This window comes from Ranitomeya variabilis, chromosome 5, assembly GCF_051348905.1.
Source record: "Ranitomeya variabilis isolate aRanVar5 chromosome 5, aRanVar5.hap1, whole genome shotgun sequence".
NCBI lineage: Eukaryota > Metazoa > Chordata > Amphibia > Anura > Dendrobatidae > Ranitomeya > Ranitomeya variabilis.
The window spans coordinates 498,690,009-498,717,926 of NC_135236.1; the positions used below are offsets into that span (position 1 = coordinate 498,690,009).

The 27,918-nt window shown below is 42.1% G+C and overlaps 1 protein-coding gene across 2 annotated transcripts in view; it reads right to left on the bottom strand.

Annotated features, from left to right (window-relative positions):
- N4BP3 (NEDD4 binding protein 3) overlaps positions 1 to 27,918 on the bottom strand; it is a 60,468-nt gene that overhangs the window by 8,322 nt on the left and 24,228 nt on the right. Inside the window, exons 1-4 of one of the 2 annotated variants that reach the window (XM_077265678.1) lie at positions 8,359 to 8,520; positions 6,997 to 7,431; positions 4,467 to 5,039; positions 3,786 to 4,046 (exon numbers count right to left, since the gene is read on the bottom strand). In XM_077265678.1, the coding sequence (XP_077121793.1) occupies positions 3,786 to 4,046; positions 4,467 to 5,039; positions 6,997 to 7,404 (1,242 nt within the window). In that variant the 5' untranslated portion in view covers positions 7,405 to 7,431; positions 8,359 to 8,520. Of the gene's footprint in view, positions 1 to 3,785; positions 4,047 to 4,466; positions 5,040 to 6,996; positions 7,432 to 8,358; positions 8,521 to 27,918 lie in introns of those variants that run through there. The other variant, XM_077265677.1, reaches the window with a different exon arrangement.

Below are 27,918 nucleotides of genomic sequence, written 5' to 3' on the forward strand. Positions count from 1 at the left end.
CAACCATCAGCTCCTTGTGATCGTGTTGTGCAAGCCAATTGGTTGAAATGGGGATCCCCCATGGTCTCACAACCATCGAGATGTTATACAAGCTTCATTGTCAGTTAAGCCAAGCTCCTGGCGGTGATTGTGTGGGCTCTGCTCCTGTCATATGATCACCATGACATACAGTACAGACCAAAAGTTTGGACACGCCTTCTCATTTAAAGATTTTTCTGTATTTTCATGACTATGAGAATTGTACATTCACACTGAAGGCATCAAAACTATGAATTAACCCATGTGGAATTATATACTTAAAAAAGTGTGAAACATCTGAAATTATGTCTTATATTCTAGGTTGTTCAAAGTAGCCACCTTTTGCTTTGATGACTGCTTTGCACACTCTTGGCATTCTCTTGATGAGCTTCAAGAGGTAGTCACTGGGAATGGTCTTCCAACAATCTTGAAGGTGTTCCCAGAGATGCTTTGCACTTGTTGGCCCTTTTGCCTTCACTCTGCGGTCCAGCTCACCCCAAACCATCTCGATTGGGTTCAGGTCTGGTGACTGTGGAGGCCAGGTCATCTGGCGTGGCACCCCATCACTCTCCTTCTTGGTCAAATAGCCCTTACACAGCCTGGAGGTGTGTTTGGGGTCATTGTCCTGTTGAAAAATATATGATGGTCCAACTAAATGCAAACCGGATGGAATAGCATGCCGCTGCAAGATGCTGTTGTAGCCTTCAATTTTGAATAAATCCCCAACAGTGTCACCAGCAAAGCACCCCACACCTCATCCTCCATGCTTCACGGTGGGAACCAGGTATGTAGAGTCTATCCGTTCACCTTTTCTGCGTCGCACAAAGACACGGTGGTTGGAACCAAACATCTCAAATTTGGACTCATCAGACCAAAGCATAGATTTCCACTGGTCTAATGTCCATTCCTTGTGTTCTTTAGCCCAAACAAGTCTCTTCTGCGTGTTGCCTGTCCTTAGCAGTGGTTTCCTAGCAGCTATTTTACCATGAAGGCCTGCTGCACAAAGTCTCCTCTTGTTGTAGAGATGTGTCTGCTGCTAGAACTCTGTGGCATTGACCTGGTCTCTAATCTGAGCTGATGTTAACCTGCGATTTCTGAGGCTGGTGACTCGGATGAACTTATCCTCAGAAGCAGAGGTGAATCTTGGTCTTCCTTTCCTGGGGCGGTCCTCATTTGAGCCAGTTTCTTTGTAGCGCTTGATGGTTTTTGCCACTGCCCTTGGGGACACTTTCAAAGTTTTCCCAAATTTTCAGACTGACTGACCTTCATTTCTTAAAGTAATGAAAGCCACTCGTTTTTCTTTATTTAGCTGCTGTTTTCTTGCCATAATACAAATTCTAACAGTCTATTCAGTAGGATTATCAGCTGTGTATCCACCAGACTTCTGCTCAACACAACTGATGGTCCCAACCCCATTTATAAGGCAAGAAATCCCACTTATTAAACCTGACAGGGAACACCTGTGAAGTGAAAACCATTCCCGGTGACTACCTCTTGAAACTCATCAAGAGAATGCCAAGAGTGTGCAAAGCAGTCATCAAAGCAAAAGGTGGCTACTTTGAAGAACCTAGAATATAAGACATAATTTCAGTTGTTTCACACTTTTTTGTTAAGTATATAATTCCACATGTTAAAGTTAATTCATAGTTTTGATGCCTTCAGTGTGAATGTACAATTTTCATAGTCATGAAAATACAGAAAAATCTTTAAATGAGAAGGTGTGTCCACACTTTTGGTCTGTACTGTACCTGTATGTCATATTGCAGGAAATCCTTCCCGATTATGACATACATGCATGTCAAATTTCAGAAATGGTGTTAAACATTTTGGAATGGACTATAACCTATGGTCAGGCCCAGGCATCATTATGTTCTGGCTTATGATGCACATAGAAAATGATTGAGAAATTATGGACTAAAGGACACATTTATACAATTTTCGGTCTTCCTGGATGTTATCCAACTTTTGGCAGTAGTTGAAACTAAAGCACTAGTGGCACCAATGATATCACAATATCTGTGGAAGTTGACACTATGATCCTTATCACTTTTAACAGGCTCAGGATGATGCAACAGGAGCTTAGCTTAATAGAACTAGACTTTGCACCACACCACAAAGCAGGGTTTTGCAGTCGTTAAGCCAAACCTCCGACTCCTCAATTTTCCTGACTCCCGACTTAAGGTACCGTCACATTAAGCGACGCTGCAGCGATATAGACAACGATGCTGATCGCTGCAGCGTCGCTGTTTCGTCGTTGTGTGGTCGCTGGAGAGCTGTCACACAGACCGCTCTCCAGCGACCAACGATGCCGAAGTCCCCAGGTAACCAGGGTAAACATCGGGTTACTAAGCGCAGGGCCGCGCTTAGTAACCCGATGTTTACCCTGGTTACCAGTGTAAATGTAAAAAAAAAAGACAAACACTACATACTTACATTCCGGTGTCTGTCGCATCCTCCGGCGTCCGCTTCCCTGCACTGTGTAAGCGCCGGCCCTAAAGCAGAGCGGTGACGTCACCGCTGTGCTCTGCTTTACGGCCGGCCGGCGCTGACACAGTGCAGGGAAGCGGACGCCGGAGGACGCGACAGACATCAGAAGGTGAGTATGTACTGTTTGGGTTTTTTTTACATTTACAATGGTAACCAGGGTAAATATCGGGTTACTAAGCGCGGCCCTGCGCTTAGTAACCCGATGTTTACCCTGGTTACCAGTGAAGACATCGCTGGATCGGTGTCACACACACTGATCCAGCGATGTCAGCGGGTGATCCAGCGACTAAATAAGGTGCTGGACTTCTAGCTCCGACCAACGATATCACAGCAGGATCCTGATCGCTGCTGCGTGTCAAACACAACGATATCGCTATCCAGGACGCTGCAACGGCACGGATCGCTATCTTTATCGTTGTGAAGTTGTTCAGTGTGAAGGTACCTTTAGACTCCACAGCACTGGTCACTACTGAGCATGTACATAAAGTGGAGCACAGATTCATCTCCACTAAAAGCAGAGATCATTAGATCAGGAACAGAACAAACATTTATAGGACATTTCATAACTTTCCCAAATGCTTAATAAAAATTTACAGCACATCCTGCACTGAACTACCGAACCCAATTTATTATATATTTTTGGAGTCTGTCCATTTTATACCAACTCCACAGCCCTGCCACAAAGGACACAATTGCACCAATAATGATTCAGTACTTCCCTAAGAAGTGATTAAAATCTAAACCTTTACTCTAATTGTGTACACAATGTGAATACAGCCAAGCATCATTGAGATTTAACACTATTCTCTCTGGACTAGAATTTACTGCCCAAAATATTTATGAAATCACTGCCTTTCAGTTACTCAGTAAACTAAAGGAGAGGCAGTCTAGGCTGCCATCAGCAAACCGTAGTGGCCAAGGGGACAACTTCTACCAGTGCCGTTTGTTTACCAAAGTTACATGATTCATTTGGTAAAAACCAAGCTATTGCACAAAATCCTGAGGACAAAAAAAAAAAGCTGTGTGCATGAGATTTCTGAAATCTTAGTATTTGCTGGTACTAAAAAATGCTGAAAAAAAACGCAACGTGTGAACTTAGCCTAATACACATTAGTTGGCCAATCTGGTTGAAATCAACAAGTTTGGCAGAAGTTTTTTTTAACGTTTATGGCCACATTATGCAAAAAAATATATATATTCAAGTCAAGAAAAAAAATAATGAAAATAATAATAATAGAAAAAATAAGATTACAATAATACATCACAGCGAATTCTCCTACCTCCCATTTTGACTCTTCAAGTTTTGGAATAAGGTTTTCAGTCTGAGCCGGCTGTTTTTGTCTTAGTTGCTCACACTCAGTCTTCACAGAGTTCAGTTCCTCGTGAAGACGCTTTTTCTCCTGCTGAACTTTATAAAGTTGCAACTGTAAGGCTCGTTGGCTACGCAGTGCCTGCTGAGAGATCTGCTGGAGCTTGGCTATGTACATCTGTTTTAATTCATCAAGTTCTTCCATCCAAAGACGACGCTTGTCTTCAAATACCTGCAATGTGGGTAGATAAATAGACATTGTAATGGTATTAAAATATTGCTTGTATATACATACATTTACTAAACACAAACCTGCATAAAATAAACTAACAGAAAAACTCAGCTATAGCCAAGATTGAAGCGTGAAGATGTTACTCATCAATGGCAGCAGTTTAATGGAAAGATTGGCCAAATGAAAACTCAAGCTATTCCTCAGATTAATGTGCTCACCTCAGATTAACGTGGTCACCTCAGATTAACGTGGTCACCTCAGATTAACGTGGTCACCTCTTAAAACTGGCAAAATTATGCACTGCACTTACATGTACTGTTTGACACTGGATGACTAGTGAACATGCAGTACATAGGCTACACAATATTAATCAAATTAACCATTCTGAATAGTTCCTCCTTATGCAGCCCTCAGACTCACCTGAGTAAAAGGATCATCTTTGTCACTTGTACTCCTTCTCAGCTGTCTTAGCTCCAGACCCTTTTCATTTAGCCTTTCTTCCAGCTGACGGGCTACATCTTCTACAGACTGAGAGTACTCATATGGAGGAGGAGGTTCCCCAGAACACTGTAGACGACTCAAAGTTGCCATACTCTTGCAGGATAGTGGCTTCTTGTCTCCAGATACCACGTCTCGAACCCCTCTGGATGCTCTGTCTAATGACCCTCCAATATGATTAATATGTCCAGTAGAAGCACTGATCTGACAACGTGCTACACTAAACTCTGGACTATAAGTGTTGAAGCTGTTGATGGAATTTTGCCTGGAATCGGACAAGCTCTCATTCTCTTCATTTTCACTTTCCTGCTGGTTTATATGATGAATGTTGTTTGACTTCAGTGGCCCACGGCGAGGAGGACTGTTCAGACTCCCTAATGTGTTCAGGCTGCCATTGCTTTTAGATAACTTCTGTCCACCTGAGGAACATAAACTCTGCATGGACACAAAGTTCTTAGTATTTGATGGCTTTAGCGCAGATTGCCCAAAGCGAGACTAAAAAAGAAATATATGAACTTCAGATTATAGTTTTTATGACAATTATAATGACTGCCACATTGTACGAATATATAAAGATGTCCTACCCATTATAATGCCCTAGCTTCATTTTTGGAAAATAGATTTTTTTATACTATGTTGTGTCCATGATTATGGTGGTGGCCAAACCAAATTAATCTTTTTGCATATAGAATGAATTCATTATAGCCACCCCATGATCATGTACAAAAAGTGTCAAAAAAGCTAGCATCAGAAAATAAAAACAGAATAAAAAAAAAAGTGCTATCCGGAAATGCATACAAAATTTCCCACAGGAGCATTGCACAGCGAATAAGCCTCCTTACCTTGACAAGCCAGAGCTGGTATGTCACTCTCCACAAGGAGAAACCTTACCCCTAAGGCTAAGTTCACACGTTGCAGAATTGCCGCGGAAGTTTCCGCGGCAATTCTGCGCCTCCTGCCGCGGGTATATCGCATGCAGAATTAGCATGCATATACCCGCAGAAAACTAGCATTTTGCAAGCATAATTAGCTTGCAGAATGCTAGAGTTTTCCAAGCGATCTGTAGCATCGCTTGGAAAACTGACTGACAGGTTGGTCACACTTGTCAAACATAGCGTTTGACAAGTGTGACCAACTTTTTACTATAGATGCAGCTTATGCAGCATCTATAGTAAAAGATCGAATGTTTAAAAATAATAAAAAAAATAAAAAACATGGTTATACTCACCTGCAGACCTCAGCGGCGTCCGTTCCTATAGCTGGAGTGCAGTGAAGGGCCTGCGATGACGTCACTGTCTTGTGATTGGTCGCGTGAGTCACATGAGCGGTCACGCGACCAATCACAAGACAGTGACGTCATCACAGGTCCTGAACCACATCATCTATAGGAACGGAAGAGAGATCATGCACCGGAGAGGCGGGAACACTTCGGGGGCCATCAGAGGGTGAGTATAGGACTATTTTTTATTTTAATTCTTTATTTTTTACCAATTATATGGTGCTCAGTCCGTGGAGGAGAGTCTCCTCTCCTCCACCCTGGGTACCAACCGCACATGATCTGCTTGCTTCCCGCATGGTGTGCACAGCCCTGTGCGGGAAGGAAGCAGATCAATGCACTCCTATGGGTGCAGAATCGCCGCGATTCCGCAATTTTAATGAACATGCTGCGTTTTTTTCTGGAATGCGATTCCGCTCAGGAAAAAAATGCAGCATGTGCACAAAAAATGCGGAATGCATTCTATTACATAGGATGCTTAATGTAAGCGTTTTTTTCGCGGTTTTATAGCGTTTTTATAGCGAAAAACAGCGAAAAAAACGCGAAAAATATGCTACGTGTGCACACAGCCTTAGACCATATGCCAGAGCCGCTCACCTAGCCAAATCAGATCTCAAACGATGAACTGACGAGGGCCAATAGCCCGAAACACCATGTCTGCAAATTGAGATACTGATTTGGCTTTTATCCCAAGTCATATTGCAAGACTTGTTAAAGGGATGATTGTGACTTGCGCTATATAGAGTTTAAGTCCTCTCTCTCTCTGAAGAGGCAATGTGCATATAAAATACCTGGAAATGGTGACATATTGCCCAACTTCATTTTATCTAATGGTACAATTTAAGGTTGCTTGGTCATTTTGCCATATCACAAGACAGTGGAACTTTAAATAAACACTTTAATAAGATACTAATAAGAAGTAGAAACAGCATATACAGCACTGGCTGGCAGACACTGGATCAAAATTTGAAGGTGCCAAATATCACTTCTGCAGTTCTAAAAAGAACAAGATTAAGAGCAGAAGAGCCAGTCAGCAGTTATCCATCAGAGTGGATGGATGTGTTAAAGCAGTTTATGTTACAAATATACCTAAAGCAACAGCAGTGTAAATTTAGAAGAATTGACAATTTAATGTGAAATACAGAAATTAGCCTGTATGAAATAGAAGGTAATGACCTTTTCAAAACGTCCCCTTTCTGGAAGCGAGCTTTTGCTAAAGTCTGTCCCTCGGCGATCTTTGTGGTATAGAACTGGATAGTCATTCTCCCCTCCATCCACGCTGCGCTCTCTTCGGAATACCAACCCCGAGGATAGCTTCTTGCCACTTTTACCATCTTTCTTTGTGATACTCAAATAGTTAAGCAGTTCTCGTTGATTTAGACCTTTCTTGAATATATTTCCAGGACTGTGTGAATCTGAGAGAGGCTTGAAGTCCAAGTTAATGTCATCTGGTGAGAAGTCATGTTTCTCTATCAGGCTGCTCACACTACCCATGTTGCACCTGTAAGAAACGTCGGAATTGAAAGATCGGAGATGATGGTTCCTAGAGTCGCAGGACAGGCTGAATGTTTGTGCAGCTGCCATGGAGAATTAGCAAATGTCTTGACGATTCTGTAAAAAGAAATGTACTTTGTTAGCCAGAAGTTTGAAGCACTTGTCATTTCTATATATAGCAGTAATTGTAATGCCACCGGTCACTTAATATGATGTACTTATCATGGAAGGATCAAGTTGTGGAATTTGCATGCTATTTCATACAAATACTCTTCTGAGCTAAAATAGAACAACATTAGGACTGATCGCCATTTAACTCCCACAGATCTGCCAGCCTCTACAGATCCAGCAACTGAACTTGAAACCCTTGAGTTTTGAGAAAAAAAGAAAGTAAGATTGGTCTGAACTCCTGTTAGGTGACATCCTAAAGCTAGACAAATATTTTTGATCAGCTAAAATATGGCTGATCACGTTCATCAGATCATTTGTACAAGAGATCTACAGTAATCAGTATGCCAGATTTAAAGAGGACAGTTGTTGATCGTGTTATATTCCCACTGCAATGCTGAGTATTCAAGGGTTTTTTTTTTTGTTTTTTTTTTTTTTTTAAATCCACCACCAAGTTGCATATATAAGGGGCCTTTTTGTTTAGAGCCAATTTTTGTGGTCTTTACCAAGGGGACAGCATTACGTGATTCTCTTGGGGAGTGTGTTTAGGCTACTCTGCATTATAACCTGTAAGCACCTCCGCCTTAGTAAAGACTATACAAATTGTCACTTAATAAAAAGGTCCATATCTCTGCAACTGTGTGGAGGATTAAAGAAAACAAAACAAAAAATAAATCAGGGGAGCAGTAGGAATAAAAAGAAGAAAAAAAACTCCCCACTTTTGATCTTCAGACAGGTCTTCTTTAACTAACAGATTAAACACTGTAGAATTACAGCTCTTTTAGACACATAATGAAGCACTGCTGAACAGTACTGTTACATAATGACGTCCTACCTTGCCAACAAAACAAATTAGGATATAAATATTATGTGTACCTTCATTAGCGCTAAGTATGATAATAGGATGTCCAGCATTACCATAACGCTGCTAAATAGAGATTACACGTGTTCTCTTCCCAGTGCTCTCCGAGATCCACATGTGTTCTACCGGTGACTTCCCTTTCATCATTAGGAGTTATATTAAGGGGGTGGCCCAGTCTGTGATAAATAAACTTTAATCACCGTATGACAAAGACTTAACATATACTTCCATTTTCAAGATCCCGTTTATTTAGTGAATGAAATATAAAGCTTATTTTCATCAACAAGCAGCCAATCTGAACAGAGCCTAAAACTTCCCACAACTGAATGTGCTGGAGCTGTATACACACTAGGCAAACCTCTGAGAAACAAACTCAACTCGCTTTTAGTGATACAATGAAGGCCTTCTCCTAACACAGGGAACCTCAATCCTGAGCAGAGCACTTTTCAGATTATGGAATTTGGATCCAAGATACAGAAAAGGTTATTAATGAGCTGCTCAGATGGTTCACAGAGAGGAGGATCATATATAGGTCATGTCATTTCATAGCACCAGATCTTCTCCACTATAAGAGACTGAATAGTCAGATTCTGCATTGAGACACAGAATGCGAGAAATTTACTTCACTATCAGTTTTTTCCTGCACAGATGCAGTTCTGGCCACCCAACTCTTGAAGAAAGAGCAGCATTCAAACAGTGAACAGTAACGGTATGAGCACACGCTGCGGATTACTCTGCAGATTTTTCCGAACTGATTACACTGCGGATTTCCTGTGGAATTACAGCGATTTTGGGGGGGGGGGGGGGGTTCCACCTGCGGATTCCTATTATGGAGCAGGTGTAAACCGCTGCGGAATCTGCACAAAGAATTAACATGCTGCGGAATAAACAATGCTACGTTTCCGCGCAGTTTTTTCCGCAGCATGTTCTCTGCGGATTTTGTTTTCCATAGGTTTACATGGTACTGTAAACTCATGGAAAACTGCTGGGAATCCGCTGCGGATCCGCAGCAAAATCTGCAATGTGTGCACATACCCTAAAGGGGCACAGCGCTAAAGCCAGCCCCTTCATTCTCAGAACTAATGGGGGTCCTAGATGTTGGAAGCCACCAAAGTGATGACAATGATAAGCCATCACCATATATGATAAAAATAACCCTTCACTCTGCAACTTTTTGAGAAGATGTGCTACAGTGGTTGGGTGAAATGGACCTTGTATATTCTGGTTGTCGGAAGTTGATTAATGCCCATCTTGCCACAACCCCTTTAAGTGTTTACTTTAAAATCTCATTCACTACAATGTAAAACTGGGAAATTCAGACAGCCAAAAATCCTAAAACTCTGCTAAAAGGCCTTTTCAGCACTGTGCAGCTGATTGACACTTTACAGTATGGATACCATTAGAATTGTTCGCAATCGTATATTACATTAAATTACTTTGTGTAGGTGGCAACATTTTAAAGGCACAGGGACTTTTACTATTTACTAAGTTTTTAAAGGGAACCGGTCAACCCCTAAAATCGATGGTGAGGTAAGCTCACCGTCATCAGGGGCTTATCTACAGCATTCTGTAATGCTGTAGATAAGCTGCCGATGTTACCTGAAAGAGGAGAAAAGGAGGTTGATTATACTCACCTGGGCGGTCCTGCTCCGATGGGCGTCTCAGGTCCGGTACAGCGCCTCCCATCTTCATTCCATGACGTCCTTCTGGTCTTTACGCCTCGGCTCCAGCGCATGCGTACTTTGTCTGCCCTGTTGAGGGCAGAGCAAAGTACTGTCAGAGAGGCCCAGCGCCTGCGCACTGCAGTACTTTGCTCTGCCCTCAATAGGGCAGACAAAGTACGCCTGCATCGGAGCCGCGGCGTGAAGACCAGAAGAGGACGTCATGGAATGTAGATAGGAGGCGCTGTACCGGACCTAAGATGCCCATCGGACCCGGACCGCAGGGGGACCGCCCCTGGGTGAGTACAATCTAACCTCTTTCTCCTCTTTCAAGCAACATCGGTGGCTTATCTACAGCATTACAGAATGCTGTAGATAAGCCCCTGATGCTGGTGGGCTTACCTCATCATCGATTTTGGGGGTGACAGGTTCCCTTTAACTCATTATGAAGTAAAACATTGTTATAAACTGTTAACCCACCAGTCAGTTTTTAGTCATATGTGCACCTGATTGTTTTTTTTCTCTCCTACATTGGCCAGGATCTCTTTTCTCTCCTACATTGGCCAGGATCTCTATCAGAGATGGTTTCTTATCTTACAAGCTCAAATTGTTCACAAGCTGCAATCCTAGTATACTGGAGCCCCAATCTGTAAAACCCACTCATGCAATAGATGTCTAGGAAGGCAGAAAGACAACGATTGAGAGCTCCAATCCTCATACAGTTCAAAGATGGAGAGGGTAAACTGCTTCCCTCTAACGTGCTGGTAAAATGTGACTTTTGGGCAGCTGTCCTCAAGTAACTGTGGTGCATTGGGGGAGTAAGAGTATGAGCCATCTACCACAGTTTAGTCTTCATTATCCTACACACAAGAAGTAATCATATAGAAGGTTATGGGAATTAGATGAAATGTTACTACAAGATTATGGAGGACGGAAGGAGACATTTAGTCAGTGACAGCTGAAGGCCGCCCACAGAATTTCATGCAGAAAAGTGAACACGTTCTTAAACAGACACCCAGTTACATACAGAATGTTCAAATCCTGCTGGAGAAAAAGGAGGAGGATAGGGAAAGATGAAAAATACTCACAAATCAACCAATTTGCTTTTACCCTAAATTAGTTCTATGATCCACATACAAAAGTATGTAGAAGAAGTGACCACCCACAGAAAAGCGAGATAGTGGGAAAAATAATCTTTTAAACTGAAAACATCTATACAAGAAAAAAATAAATACATTTTCAGCAGGAGATCCATACTAGAAAAACTTTTTTTTGCAAATGAGAACCATATGTGATCACCAACTAACTTCCAAAAAATGAAAGAAAGTGGTGCATAATGGGACGTATACCAAAATAATGTTCGATTAAATCGTCACAGGGGTTGTCCTGCAAACAAAGTTCTTTATAATCAATAAATCTTGGAATCATAATTTCCACAATTGGATTTGTTAAATAAAATGTTCCTGTGCTGAGATAATCTTATAAATGTGCCCCTGCTGTGTACTGCGTAATGGCCGTGTCTGACCGTGCAGGGACATGGTCTGATCATACCACAGCTCCTGGGCAGGGGAGGAAGAAAAAAAAAAAAAAAAAAAAAAAAAAGGATACAGACATTACAGCACGGGATTTAAACAAAAAAAAAAAAAAGTATCTCAAAGAGAATTATTTACAAACAGGCAGGGAAATGTTTTAGCTCACAAAAAGAATCACCTGTGATCCCATGCTGTCCTGTCTGTATACTATTTTGCCTCACCCCTGCCCAGAGATGTAAGATCAGACCATGTTCCTGTACGGTCAGACACAGCCATTACACAGTACACAGCAGGGGCACATTTATAACATTATCTCAGCACAGAAACAGTTTTTTTTACCACATCCAATTGTGGCAATTATTATTATTCTAAGATATATTGATTAAAATCAACTTTAAAATTAGCTTGGTTTATGGGAAAACCCCATTAAGTATTAGTGATGAGCGAACATGCTCGGATAAGGTGTTATCGAAGCATGCTCGTGTGCCGAGTGACTCTGGCATGCTCAAAAAATATGTTCGAGTCCCTGAGGCTGCAAGGCAATTCCTGCATGTATTGTGGCAGTCTAACAGCCGTAAGACATGCAAACGCAGGGACTGGGACATTTTTCAAGCACACCGAAGACATCGGTAAGCACACGAGAATGCTTGCATAACACCTTATCCGAGCACGTTCGCTCATCGCTATTAAGGATCCCATAGACTTAGTATTTTATCTGAATGCAATGCAAAAGTAGTAACTGAAAAAGCTTCAGCAATGGGGTGGAATGGGTATTTTTAATCTCATTATTAGGTTTTGCAAATTGCAACCATTCAAAGATTTGGAAAAAAGCATAATGGGTTAATGCACCTGTAAGGAGTTCCCAGCACCCAGACTCTTATCGCACATTCCTTTACTGATATGGTTTTGTTTAATTAATAAACCAGGAATCCAAACATTAATGTGGAAGCTTGGGTCAGTCCTGCTTGTGGCTGGAATGTGTTGGTTTTACCTCAATTGTCATAGACACAATGGCTAGTCTTCAAGAGAGTCACAGAGCGAATTCCGTGCGTTCCTAGCAGAACAATAATTAATTCACACCACAGGAGGCTCTCCAGCCTTCCTTATGTGCACGTTGGCTTTCCAAGAAACAAAACGCCACTAAACATGCCCACCAAGCCAGTTTAGCATCTGCCACCAAGGATCTAGATCTCCATTCTCATTACATTCAGCTATGCTGGCAGGTTTACTGTACCCCTGATCCAAGAAACAGAAAATATATGCATTTTGTACACTTCTCTCTATACTGAAACTTTTTACCTTCTGTCACACAGAGACAACTTGGATCAGACCATGAAGACGTGTACAATACAGTCTGTACAAGATATCTGGCTTACAGAACTCCGGTGACATGATCAGATTTTACTTATTCCCATTGGGTATACAGCTCTTATATTGGGACCAATTTAATGGTGATCAGAATGTTTGTGATGAACATTTGGCATATACACTAGGAAAGCTCCCAACATCTAAGCTACATGTATCCAGTGTACATGTAAACATATACATACACATCTAAAAAATTAATGGAACACTTAAGCAACACATTGTAGGGCCAAGTCAAATCACACTTCTGTGAAATCAACTTTTCCAGTTATGAAGCAACACCGATTACGAATCAATTTCTGTTGTGTAAATGGAGCAAACAACAAGTATAAGCTATAGGTAATTAGCAAGACAACCCCTATAAAGGAGGGGTTCTGCAGGTGATAACCACAAACTATTTCTGTTCTCATCATGCTGTTTTGGCCACTTTTTATTTTGTCATTTCTCTCACCCCTAGAAATACAGTAGCATGAGGCGGTGTCTACTGTACAATCCACAGAAGTTGCTACAGTAGTGCAGCTCATCCAGGATGGCACATCAATGTGAGCGGCGTCAAAAAGGGTAGCTGTGTGTCAGCACAGTGTCTAGAGCATGAAGAAGATACCAGGAGACAGGCCAGTACACCAGGAGACGTGGAAGTGGCCATAGGAGAGAAACAACCCTCTGTGGCTGTGGGGAGGCATTTCTTTGGAGGGCCGTACAACCCTCCATGTGGTAGCCAGAGGTACCCTGACTACCATTATGTACCGGATTGAGATCCTCAGACTCATTGTGAGCCATATGCAGATGTACTGGGCCCTGCGTTCCTTCTGATACATGACAATGCTAGGCCTCATGTGGCTGAAGGGTGTCTGCAGCTACTGCATGATGAAGGCATTTCCCCAGACCTGAATCCAATCGAGCACATCTATAACATTATGTCTCATTCTATCCATCAAAGCCATACTGCCCCACAGACTGTCCATGAGTTGACTGATGCTTTTAATCCAGATCTGAGAGGAGATCCCTCAGGAGAATATCCACCACATCAGGACCATGCCCAGATGCTGTAGGGAGGTCACACAAGCATGTGAAGGCCACACACACTACTGAGCATCATTTCCTTGTCTTGAGGCATTTCCACTGAAGTTGGATCAGCCTGTAATTTGAGTTTAAGTATCATTCCAAATTCAGACCTCCATGGGATATTCATTTTTATTCACATTGATCATTTTTAGGTTTTATTGTTCTTAATGCATTCCACTATGTAATTAATAAAGATTTGCAACTGAAAAATTTCATTAAGTGATACCTAGGATGTAGTATTTTAGCGATCCTTTATTTTCTTTGAGCCATATATACATATGTACACTTGTCTCTCTATCACACTGTGTACGCATATAACAGCTACATAAATATGATCCTTATGCAAGAAAAAATGAGGGCACTCACCAGTCTTCACTAGATTCAATCCTTTATTAGTCACATATCCAGATAAAATTCATGGCCGGGAACGAAGGAGCCAAAGCTCGTGTGAGCAGGGGAGAATACCGACGACGGCCATTTCGCGCTGTGCTTGCGCTTCTACGGGTCAATGTGTAAGGGTACTATGGCGGAAATATAGTGCCGGCCATGACACCTCCCCCTCCACCAAGACCCTCCCACAACTTTTAAAATACACTTACTATAAAAGCACATTAAAATACAGTCTCATGTTGCAAACACATCTGCATATAACAAATCATGGCTGATGTTAAGATAATCTACCGCATTCTCAAATAAATGATGCATCAATAATAACACATTGTACCACATAAATATTCCACAATACCCATCCAATCCATTTGCAATTATTTCTACTTATCCTCTGCGTACAACGCTATTCTTGTTACAGGAAAATTGACATGTCCACTCTGTCATTAAAACCCAAGGGTCCCGGCGCATTACTGCGCATAATCCATCTCGCCTCACATCTCAGGAGCAAGTTGTTCAAATCGCCCCCTCCGGACGGCAAGCTTACCTTCTCATTTCCTGCCTTGAGAAGGTAAACTTGCCGTCCGGAGGGGGCGATTTGAACAACTTGCTCCTGAGATGTGAGGCGAGATGGATTATGCGCAGTAATGCGCCGGGACCCTTGGGTTTTAATGACAGAGTGGACATGTCAATTTTCCTGTAACAAGAATAGCGTTGTACGCAGAGGATAAGTAGAAATAATTGCAAATGGATTGGATGGGTATTGTGGAATATTTATGTGGTACAATGTGTTATTATTGATGCATCATTTCTTTGAGAATGCGGTAGATTATCTTAACATCAGCCATGATTTGTTATATGCAGATGTGTTTGCAACATGAGACTGTATTTTAATGTGCTTTTTTAGTAAGTATTTTAAAAGTTGTGGGAGGGTCTTGGTGGAGGGGGAGGTGTCATGGCCGGCACTATATTTCCGCCATAGTACCCTTACACATTGACCCGTAGAAGCGCAAGCACAGCGCGAAACGGCCGTCGTCGGTATTCTCCCCTGCTCACACGAGCTTCGGCTCCTTCGTTCCCGGCCATTAATTTTTTCTGGGTATGTGACTAATAAAGGATTGAATCTAGTGAAGACTGGTGAGTGCCCTCATTTTTTCTTGCATAAGGATCGTATCGATGAATGTTTTACTTCAGAGGTGCACCCAAGGTCTGGATTCCATGGCTGGACAGTCCACAGCTGCACACAAAGACACCGTAATAGCAGTCTTATAAATACCTCTGTGACAGGGACAGTGCCGCTCCGTCTTTTTTCTGTGATTGTTAGCTACATAAATATAATGTGAACAGATCCAAACCTAGTTATACATTTACTGAAGTGTGGATGAAAAAGAAGTACACAAGGATACCCATACAATCATGCTCAGAGCTCACATGGCGCATTAGGTACTTACACTTGTTAAACGAATAGGAGGATTAATCAGGAAGCAAAAGAAGCTGTTTGAATAAGACACTCCTCATTTCTTGGTAAATCTACAATATACTAGTGTTCATACAAAGGCTGGTAGGTTTATTTAGTACGACACATACAGTTTCACAGCTTGAAATATGTCCTTCATTCACACTGCTATGCATGTATTGATGATGGCTTATTTATTTGAGGGGTAATATACAGCCAGGGTTTCCCATTGTGATTGCTTTCACTGCTGAGCACAGTATGAGGTTATAGGAATGATATGTGAGAAATATATCACAAAAGTGAATGCGCCTCTCACATTTGTGTAAATATTGTGTTATATCTTTTCATGGGACAACACTAAAGATATGACACTTTGATACAATGTAAAGTAGTTAGTTAGTGTACAGCTTGTATAACACTGTAAATTTGATGTGCCCTCAAATTCACCACACAGCCATTAATGTCTAAACCACTGGCAACAAAATTAAGTAAAAATGGCCAAACTGTGCCCAAAGTGTCAATATTTTGTATGGCCACTATTAACTTAACTCTCATGGGCATGGAGTTCACTAGAGCTACACAGGTTGCCAACGGAATCCTCTTCCTCTCCTCCATGACGACATCACGGAGCTGGTGAATGTTAGAGACCTTGCGCTACTCCACCTTCGTTTGAGAATGCCCCACAGATGCTCAATAGGTCTGAAGACATGCTTGGCTTGTCTAATCCAGCACTTTTACCCTCAGTTTCTTTAGCAAGGCAGTAGTTGTCTTGGAGGTGTATATGGGGTCGTTATGTTGGAATACTGCCTGCGGCCCAGTTTTGTAAGGGAAGGGATTTTGCTCTGCTTCATTATGTCCCAGTACATGTTGGCATTCCTGGTTCCCTCAATCAACTGTAGATCTCCACAGCTAGCAGCAGTCATGCAGCTCCAAACCATGACACTCCCACCACCATGCTTGACTGAAGGCAAGACACACTTGTCTTTGCACTCCTCACCTTGTTGCCACCACACACGCTTGACACCGTATGAACTAAATAAGTTAATCTTGGTCTCATCAGACCACAGTACATGGTTTTCAGTAATCCATGTCCTTAGTCTGCTTGTCTTCAGCAAACTTGAGGCTTTCTTGAGTATCATCTTTAGAAGATGCTTTCTTCTGGGCTGACAGTCATGCAGACCAATTTGATGCAGCCTACGGAGCATGGTCTGAGCACAGAACTGCTTACCCTCACCCCTTTAGCCTCTGCAGCAATGCTGGCAGAACTCATACGTCCATTTTGAAAAGACAATCTCTGGATAGAACGCTGAGCATGTGCACACAACTTCTTTAATTGACCATGACGAAGCCAGTTCTGAGTGGAACCTGTCTTGCTAAACAATTCTATGGTCTTAGCCACCATGCTGCAGCTCTGTTTCAGATGTTGGCAATCTTTGTATAGCGTAGGCCATCTTTACGTAGAGCAACAATTCTTTTTTTCAGATCCTCAGAGTGTTCTTTGCCATAAAGTGCCATGTTGAATTTCCAGTGACCAGTATGAGAGAGCGATAACACCACATTTTACACACCTAATCCCTGTGCACAGCTGAGACCTTGTAACACTAATGAGTCACATGACACCAGGAAGGGAAAATGGCTAATTGGGCACAAACTGGCATTTTGACTTATTCATGTACGCACTTGTTGACAGTGGTTTAGACATTAATGGCTGTGTGTTGAGTTATTTAGATGGCACACCAAATTTACACAGGTCGTGCAGCGGTTTAGTCGATGAGTGGTTACTGCAGGTTGTAGGCTTGTCGGAAGAGGTGGGTCTTCCGGTTCTTTTTGAAGGTTTCGATGGTAGGCGAGAGTCATTTGGTGGGGTAGAGAGTTCCAGAGTCGGGGTGATGTGCGGGGAAATCTTGTATGCGATTGTGAGAAGGGGAGATAAGAGGGGAGTATAGAAAGAGTAACAGTGTTTGTAATGCACTGGTCTATCTTTACTTAGATTCCATTTTTTTTTTTTTATGTTCTGTGGGACATTGTTCTATTGTTTCAGACTCTCTGAATGGTGACGAGAGGTTTCACAAATGACAGATTCCTGGACTATTGTATTCCTGTCACACTCATCCAGTTGCTTAGGCAGAAGCACCATTTAGAAGGAAATTTCACAAAAGTGGCATATGGGTGCATGTCTGTGCTTATAATATGGCCACAAAGCTCAGCCTGATGTCCCAATCTAACAGTACTATAGGGATGTTGTGTGCCATCCCCATTATTTTTTTTTCTAAAGGGGAAAAAAAAACAAACAAAGAAATCGTTTACGAGTGTCTCTGGAAACATCACACAAGACATTTGGGGAGGAGGACCAGCCAATTCCAAGAGCCCTCAGCTGTTCCCCAGCCGGTGATGGGGGGATACTTTTGTTTTCTCTCCCAGACTTCTACAAAACTTCAAGAATTGAGATCTGTGAATATCCTGTTAATAGAACCCTTCATTTTTACAGTGATGCTATTTATTCCAATAAGTCCCTGACAAAGCCACCCTGTGTAACCCAGCCACTTGTCACACTAAGTGAAGTGCCAATTTCAGAAACAGATCGTTTACTGATAGGCATATACCGTATGTGTGCACATGGATCCAGCACATGATATCCTTTCTTCACCCATGAAGCAGCTAAAAGACTTTGGGACAACTACATACAGTACTTTCCTGCTTTATTTAAAGCCAAAAGAAAACCGGCGTTATCTTGTAGCTGCAAAACATGCTTGCAGGTTTGAAAAGAAAGCCCTCTTTCAGGCCCTGTGTCCAGCCCTCATCCACCCATACAATAGAAATCACTAGACCAGCATTAAAACCAGAGATGGGAGAGATTACAGGATCAGCTATACTAATCTTCTGAGAACTGTCTTGCCCATACCGAGCCAGGAGATGCTGGTAGAAACAATAAGCTTTTTTCTGCTTGTGCATCGAGGCATAGGTGCATGTCTGTAGAGGGGCCGCACTATTGCTAGTAGTCACATAAAACGAGAAGCAGCCTTGCTGGCCATTGAGGAGCCATGTACTTTCCCAAAACATAGGACAATACACTAGTCAAGCTCAATAAGCGTTTTATGATATGCTGGGAGGTTAACATTTGTGATTACACAGAAGTACACACTGAAATAACCTAAAGCTCTTGGGCTTCTATGGAAAACCTGTTTACCGAACCCTACCTACCATTTTCCATCTATAATGCTATTGTCTTCTCATAGATATGTGTATCAGTGTACCCACTATTATGCCTTTAGAAAATGCCCTGCTAATAGACTACTGGAAAGTAATTATTCTGATGCTAGAGAGATTTCTTGGCTTCTTTTAGCACAGCTAAGGGGAATGAACCTCACCTATATCCGCAGTTAGCTCCCAACTTACCACCTACCTCAAATCATGCTGTCTAAAAATGTGTAAGTTCCCTTGCACATTCAAAACAACCCTAGTCAAGGTGCAGACTCCAGAAGACCTCTATGCAACCATTCCTGAATGATTTTTGTAGTTAGGAAGAGTCCACCCTGCTGTAAGAGGTCACTGCCAGTTAGAATACTGTGGCTATGAAGGGGTGCACCTGGTCTGTAACTAGATCTAAGTAGGCGGTGTGTGTCAATATAACATCTACATCCACAAGAATACCAGGACCCAAGGTTACACAGCAGAACGTGACCCAGAGCATCACACTGCCTCAATCCTATAGTGCATTTTGGTGTCAACTTTTTTAATAGTAATTGACTCATGAGCAAGCATACATCCAAATTAGGTAAAAAAACAAATAGAATTATGGGATTTGTTTTTCCATTGCTCAATGGTCCAGTTCTGAAGCCCATGTTCCCATTGTATGAGCTTTCAAAGTTGGACAATGGTCAACATGATTTAGCCCAATCAATCATAGTATTAAGCAAGTTGTGCTAGAGCACAAAGTCGGTGTGATAGGCCCAGACAGGTTAGCCTTACCTCTTTATGAGCCCATCGCCCTATCGCCATTACACGGTTTTTCCTTGCACCACTTTTGGTAATTACTAATAACTGCATACTGGGAACACCCCAGAAGATCTTCTATTTTGGAGATAATCGGATCCAGTCATTTAGCCATCACATGTAGGCACCTGCCAAAGTCTCGCAGATCCTTACTACTGCCAATTTTTCTTGTTTCATTTTCAGGGACTGACAAGCTCTTTTCACTAGTCTCTTTTATTTCTGTCTGTTCCATTTAGAACAGACAAGAGGAATTATGCATGCCTGTGTTGAACAGAAGCAGAGGGGTCCCATTGATTTATATGGATCCAGTCTCCTTTCCATTAGTTGATTATTTTTTAGAACAGTGGGAAAAAAAAAAGTCCCACAGGCAGAAATTTTTCTTCAGTTTGACACATGGATGCACAAGATGCCAATTCAGTTTGTCTTTTCGGTTTAGAGCAGATGAGCAGAAGTACTATACAGAACTGTGAACAGAGCCCAATGGTGCCAGTGTCAAGATATGACCAATGTTATTTACTTGATCAGAAAGCGGTTTTACTGAACTGATCAGTATATAAACTATATAACTACACGGACCTGACAAGATCAAAGTATTTACTTTACTGTGATGACTGGTTGGCATCGCTTTCAGTTTTCAGGTACTGGTGCATTACCAATGTGGCCACGGGTATACCATTATCTCCACGACTACTGCCACAACATTCCCAAATTAAAGTCTATAAATGCATAGAGATGAACCTTTACTGCGTCCATACTAACTAGGTCAGGCTTCATTAAGCAGAATGCCTCAACAATAGATCTTCTGTACATCCCAAAGCAAGTGGGTGGTTTATATGTACAATTTGTTCTAGGCGTGCCATATTATAGGAACATTAAGAACAAAATCCTGCCTGCTGCTGGTATAATGCACATTAACTAAGGTAATAATCCTAAGGCTGAATGCACATGGACCAATGTTGATCAATTGTCTAGCTAGCGTGAATGGCTCTCAACACGCACCATGTGTAAAAGGAAAAAAAAAAAAATGCAACGTGAACTAATGTTATCCATTTATCGGATTAAACACCCACTGAATTCAACAGGTGTGATAAAACAAAAAAAAGTATGTCATATTGAGAATCCATTTGGCATCAGGTAGATACTTTGGGTTTGAATTGTGCAAGGCATTTGGTGTCAGAGATGTTAAAAATGTGTATCAGGAACACCATGCAGATGAAAAATTTACAATTTTCCATATACTCATCTGAACTTTGCCTGAAGAATGTAACTAGTATCTAGATATAGTGTGCACACAGCAGAAAAATCGATAAATGCTACAGCAAACCTATAGTGAGTCAACTGTGGAGTTATTACATGTACAAAGCAGTTATTCCTGTGAGAAAGGTGTTTTCAGAGCTTATACTGATGCAATCAAAACGATTGAACCCACCCGTCAACCCCTTCCAAATAAGATTTGTTAGGAAAATGAACATACTTTATGCTTTTTGTCATTATAAAAACAAGAACAATGTGAAGGCTTGTTCATACATCAGTCTTTCTTGTAGTGTTCGATGTTTTTCACAGATATTTTGTTTATTATTTATATCACTCATACCTATGATCGCAGAAAAACGCCCTAAGAAATAACATGGAGGACTGTGATATGAAGAAAAATTTCTGGGGTAGTTCATGTCTGATTTTTTCCTTGGACTTGGTGGTCCCAACAAAAAGCACAGAGTTGTCCAATATTGATTTGAGTGTCAGATCAAACTCACCAATGCAAATCTATGGATCATAAATAATAGGACAGCTTTCATAATCCATTTTTATGGTTATTGCCCTCCACCAATTTCCTTGGGTTTGCGTCCTTCAACGACCTTATTCAAATTCCACAAAATATTTTTTATCATGTTCATGCCAGGTGACTGTCACTGCAGAATCTCCCAGGACTTCTTCTGAAGCCAATCCTTGGTCAACTAAATAGTTATGCTTGAGATCAATGTCCAGTTAAAAGGTCTAATGACAGCTTCAGCTTCATCATAGAAGACATTTCATGTTTTCCATCTGGCCTTCCGTATGCTGCACGGCCAGAGGAAGCATAAAAACTAGCAATACCGAGTCACTACCAGGATGTTCTTTCTAGGGTAATGCTTCAGTTTTCCTCCTTAAGACATACCGCTCATCCATAGGTCTGCAAAGTTAGTGTTATTTACTGTAATTGCTCCTCACAACTTCTGGACTTAGGCTGGTTTCACACTTGCGTTTTGATCTGCAGCGTTTAAAAAAAAAAACCGCATGTGGTGAAAAAACGCATGTAAATGCGTGCAAACGCTGCGTTTTTTAGACGCATGCATTTTTGCATGCAGAAAAAACGCAGCGTTTTGCCACGTTTACATGCATTTTTTTCTGCGTTTGCGTTTTTTAAACGCATGCTGAGAAGTATGTGACAGCTGCCAATCATCAAAATCAACTAGAAAACCCACTATAAACAGAAATAGCTAGGGTTAGGGTTAGGGTTAGGATCCCTAGTAACACTAGGGATCCTAACCCTAACCCTAGGGATCCTAACCCTAACCCTAAGGGTTAGGATCCTAACCCTAACCCTAAGGGTTAGGGTTAGGATCCCTAGAGTTAGGATCCCTAGTAACCCTAGGGTTTTCTTGTGTTTTCTTGTGTTTTTCTATAAAAACGCATGCGTTTTTAACGCAAGCAAACGCATGTGCTTAAAAACACATGCGTTTACATAGACAGCAATACATTTTTTTGCCGCGAATAAACGCATGCGGTTTTTTGCGGCAAAAAAATGCCGCTAGAAATTACACGCTGCATTTCTGCAACTAAATGCATGCGTCAAAAAACGCATGCGTTGCCGAAAACGCGTCAAAACGCATGCTAAAAAACACATGCGTTTTTAATGTTAAGTATAGAAAAAAAACGCATGCGTTTTTTAGCGTTAAAACGCTGCAGATCAAAACGCAAGTGTGAAACCAGCCTTATTCATAAGGTTTTGAGCATATTAAAGTCTACTTTTTTGTGTTTTTAGGTCAGTAAAGGAGTATGTCTTAAGAGTCCAGACATGGAGACCTTCTGTGTTTGGTTTGCTCCTTACTGTGCACACTGAAAGCTCAATGCCTGCGGCCACTAAATCTTGTGGCAGGTGTTTTGAAGTAATTTGAAGATTTTGTGACTACCTCCAATAATCTGGTGGATACTATTAACCGTTTCATCTATTTATATATAATTGTCTAAGGGGTACTTCCATCTTTCTGTCTGTCCTTCTGTCTGTCAGCAACTTCCGTCACGGTTATTCATTCGCTGATTGGTCTCGCCAGCTGCCTGTCATGGCTGCCGCGACCAATCAGCGATGGCCACAGTCCGATTAGTCCCTCCTTACTCCCCTGCAGTCACTGCCCGGTGCCCGCTCCATACTCCCCGCAGTCACGGCTCACACAGGGTTAATGCCAGCGGTAACGGACCGCATTATGCCGCGGGTAACTCACTCCGTTACCGCCGCTATTAACCCTGTGTGACCAAGTTTTTACTATTGAGGCTGCCTAGGCAGCGTCAATAATAAAAACATGTAATGTGAAAAAAAATAAAAAAAATAAAAAACAACAAATAATTATATACTCACCTTCTGCCGCCTTTCCGACGCTCCGGTGACCGGTCCATGCAAGCGGCATGTTCCGGTGCTAAGTTTGGTGTGCGACAAGGACCTGCCATGACGTCACGGTCATGTGACCGCGACGTCATCACAGGCCCTGCGCGAGCAGGACCTGCCATGACGTCACGGTCATGTGACCACGACGTCACCACAGGCCCTGCGCGAAGAAGCTGCGGTACCATGGGACAGGCAGGGACAGCGTCAGGAGCAGGTGAGTATTTCATATTCACCTGTCCGCGTTCCATCCGCCGGGCGCCGCTCCATCTTCCCGTCCTCTTGCACTGACTGTGCAGGTCAGAGGGCGCGATGACGTACTAGTGTGCGCGCCGCCCTCTGCCTGAACAGTCAGTGCGGAGAGACGGGACGCTGAGGAGCAGCGACGAGAGGCGAGTATGTGATTTTTTTTTTATTTTTTATTGCAGCAGCATTACATCTGGTACAATGCTGTATGGAGCATCTATGGGGCCATAAACAACTGCATGGAGCATTATATGGGGCATCTATGGGGCCATAACTGCATGGAGCAGTATATGGGGCATCTTATGGGGCCATAAAAAACTGCATGGAGCATTATATGGGGCATCTTATGGGGCCATAAACAACTGCATGGAGCATTATATGGGGCCATAAACAACTGTATGGAGCATTATATGGAGCAACTATGGGGCCATAACTGCATGGAGCATTATATGGGGCATCTATGGGGCCATAACTGCATGGAGCAGTATATGGGGCATCTTATGGGGCCATAAAAAACTGCATGGAGCATTATATGGGGCATCTTATGGGGCCATAAACAACTGCATGGAGCATTATATGGGGCCATAAACAACTGCATGGAGCATTATATGGGGCCATAAACAACTGCATGGAGCATTATATGGGGCATCTATGGGGCCATAAGTGCATGGAGCATTATATGGGGCATCTATGGGGCCATAAGTGCATGGAGCATTATATGGGGCATCTATGGGGCCATAAGTGCATGGAGCATTATATGGGGCATCTATGGGGCCATAAGTGCATGGAGCATTATACTACGTGACTGGGCAATATAATACGTGGACATGCATATTCTAGAATACCCGATGCGATAGAATCGGGCCACCATCTAGTCTGTCATATTCTGGTAGTGTGGCCAGTGTTCCTCTAACTTTGAACTTGCAAACTATACTTCCAACTGTATCTCTAGGAACACTCAATGCCTTTGTATCTTATTGCACCATTTTCCTTGTTTGTTCAAGGGAATGACCTCTTCACTAATATTCTTGGGCTGTCAAGAGTGGTCCAAAAATTTAAGAGAAGTGGCATTTCATATTGTATTTGGAGAAACCATTTGATATATTAGTTGTGTTGAGCTACGTAAATTGTTATTTGATTGGATTATTCCAAAATATCACTGTCAATTTTGCTAATAAACTTAATTTATGATGGGGGATGATCCCAAATATACAAAACTGACCCCGAGTTAGGATATATTGTAAAAGAAGGGGGGGAAAACTACAATGACTTACTCCTTTAATCCTTTAGTTGCCTGTGAAGTACTGCTGGTACCTAAAGTGAGGACACATGACCATTGTAGCAAATCATTGACTTCCGTGGTGGTGTTTTCATGTATAGCACATGACTGTCAGGTGAATGATCACTGGCCAAATATATTATTAGTTTACTTATACAGCACCATTCCGCAGCACTTCACAGACATCACTACGGTCCCCATTGGGGCTCACAATCTAAATTCCGTATCAATAGGTCATTGAAGTGCGGGAGGAAATCCATGCACACAGGGGGAGAACATACAAACTCCTTGCAGATGTTGTTCTTTGGGAGATTGGAACCCAGGACCCCAGCACCGCAAAGCAACACTGAGCCACCGTAAACATGCCTCGAGATGAGCAAACCCTTATGTGTGAGCTGATCAAATCTCGCCTGTGGGCCTAAAAGTTATCACACATTTGCACAACATCTCATTATGTAGGCAGATGTCCTTATAGTTCCAAAAGTGATGGGGGAATAAACCCCCCTCCAATTCATTGTTCTATATCGAGATTGTTGATTACCACATTTTTATTTTATGCCTGTAATGAATGCCAAAAGGAATCTGCCCGTAGAATCAAGCCTCTAAAGCCATCTATACAGGCACATAATTCATAGGATGTTAAGTAAAATGATAAGTTTGTATCTGCGATCCGGTGTCTTAAGGTACCTTTACACTAAACGACTTACCAACGATCACGACCAGCGATACGACCTGGCCGTGATCGTTGGTAAGTCGTTGTGTGGTCGCTGGGGAGCTGTCACACAGACAGCTCTCTCCAGCGACCAACGATCAGGGGAACGACTTCGGCATCGTTGAAACTGTCTTCAACGATGCCGAAGTCCCCCTGCAGCACCCGGGTAACCAGGGTAAACATCGGGTTACTAATTGCAGGGCCGCGCTTAGTAACCCGATATTTACCCTGGTTACCATTGTAAAAGTAAAAAAAAAAAAAAAAAAAAAAAACCACAAAACACTACATACTCACATTCTGATGTCTGTCACGTCCCCCGGCATCCACAGGGTTAAAACTGCTTTCGGCAGGAGCGCTGCTAATATGCACGCGCTGCTGCCGAGAGCTTCCCTGCACGGAATGTGTCAGCGCCGGCAGTAACAGCGGTGACGTCACCGCTGTGCTTTGCTTTACGGCCGGTGCTGACACATTCAGTGCAGGGAAGCTCTCGGCAGCAGCGCGTGCATATTAGCAGCGCGTGCATATTAGCAGCGCTCCTGCCGAAAGCAGTTTTAACCCTGTGGACGTCGGGGGACGTGACAGACATCAGAATGTGAGTATGTACTGTTTTTTTTTTTTTTACTTTTACAATAGTAACCAGGGTAAATATCGGGTTACTAAGCGCGGCCCTGCGCTTAGTAACCCGATATTTACCCTGGTTACAAGTGAACACATCGCTGGATCGGCGTCACACTCGCAGATCCAGCGGGAGATCAGCGACCAAAAAATGGTCCTGATCATTCCCATCGACCAACGATCTCCCAGCAGGGGCCTGATCGTTGGTCGCTGTCACACATAACGAGATCATTAGCGGGATCGTTGCTATGTCACCAAAAGCATGACGTTGCAACGATATCGTTAACGATATATAAAAATTGGAACAGCATCCAAAAAATACCTCAAATGTCATGCAAAGCTCTCCCAACCAGCAATCCAAGGGCCTCCAACGATATAATCAAAAAAAGGAAAGCAGCAGCCGTTCAGGCAATAAAGTCCACTATTTTATTCAGTTTTTTGTGCTGCTTTCCTTTTTTTGAGATATATATATATATATATATATATATATATATATATATATATATATATATATATATATATATATATATATATATATATATATATATATAATCTCTATCCGCACTCACAAATTCATGTGCTTTCTTGTACATTTCTGTATGTCCCACAGTTTTCAATGTAAGATGACTGAAAGGGAGACATACTCTTTCCTGAAACCAGAGACCTATACCTATACACAAAATTGCACCGCCTTTCTGATTTCACTATTGACATTTGTGATTACGGTAAATCCGTCATAACAGTCCATTCTAGAAAAACCCAGAAATGTTACAACTTGTAAAACGTTCCTCAGAAGAGCTCATTGTAGTTACCCCCGTTATGAGGCATTATCCAGCAAATGGATTCATAAAATGTTTTACCATTAAAAGTCTAGAACAATACTGAAACAATTTAGTCACAAGTCGCAGTTGTGTTCACTCTTAGGAAACCGGGAAATAAGAATCTCCCAAATAACTCCCTAGATGACTCATTTGTATGGAAGCTTTCATCCTGCCCATTTCCCCTTCTCTCCCAGGTGATACATGCTTTATCAAAGTCAATTATCTGGCAGCGAAGCCCTCAGCCACTTAACTGTAAACAGAAACTATTCCATACTGGCTCCCAGCAAAATAAAATCTCGGCTGCTCAAGTTTCACCCATTGTGAATACAGCCATGGTGTCATATGCGCCAATGCAGACACAACACTTCCTAATAAAAGGACCAGCACACAATCCGTGCCAAGACGCTGACTGGTCAGAGGAGAAGAGTTCACATGGCACCCTGTTCTATTCATATATATATAACCATAGCTGCAAACATTTGCCCATAATTAGAAAAGCATTCCAATGTCAGGACGTTCATAGGTTAACCACAGACAAGCAATAATATTTTAAAATGGTTAGATAGTTTTTTCCCAAGGGAAAATGATGCAGATAAAAGAAGAGCACTTACCAAGGTACCTTTTGCACTGTATGAATAACTCAGTCACCTATTTCTACATTCTTTGCTTTTTTTTTCATAAAGAATGTAAAACTTACAAAAAAGTGAAAAGATTCACAATCTTGGACTTAAGGGATTTTTCATGTTAAACTATCTTTTGCAATGCCATTATTACACTGCAGAATCCTGATTCCACTCTGTTGCCA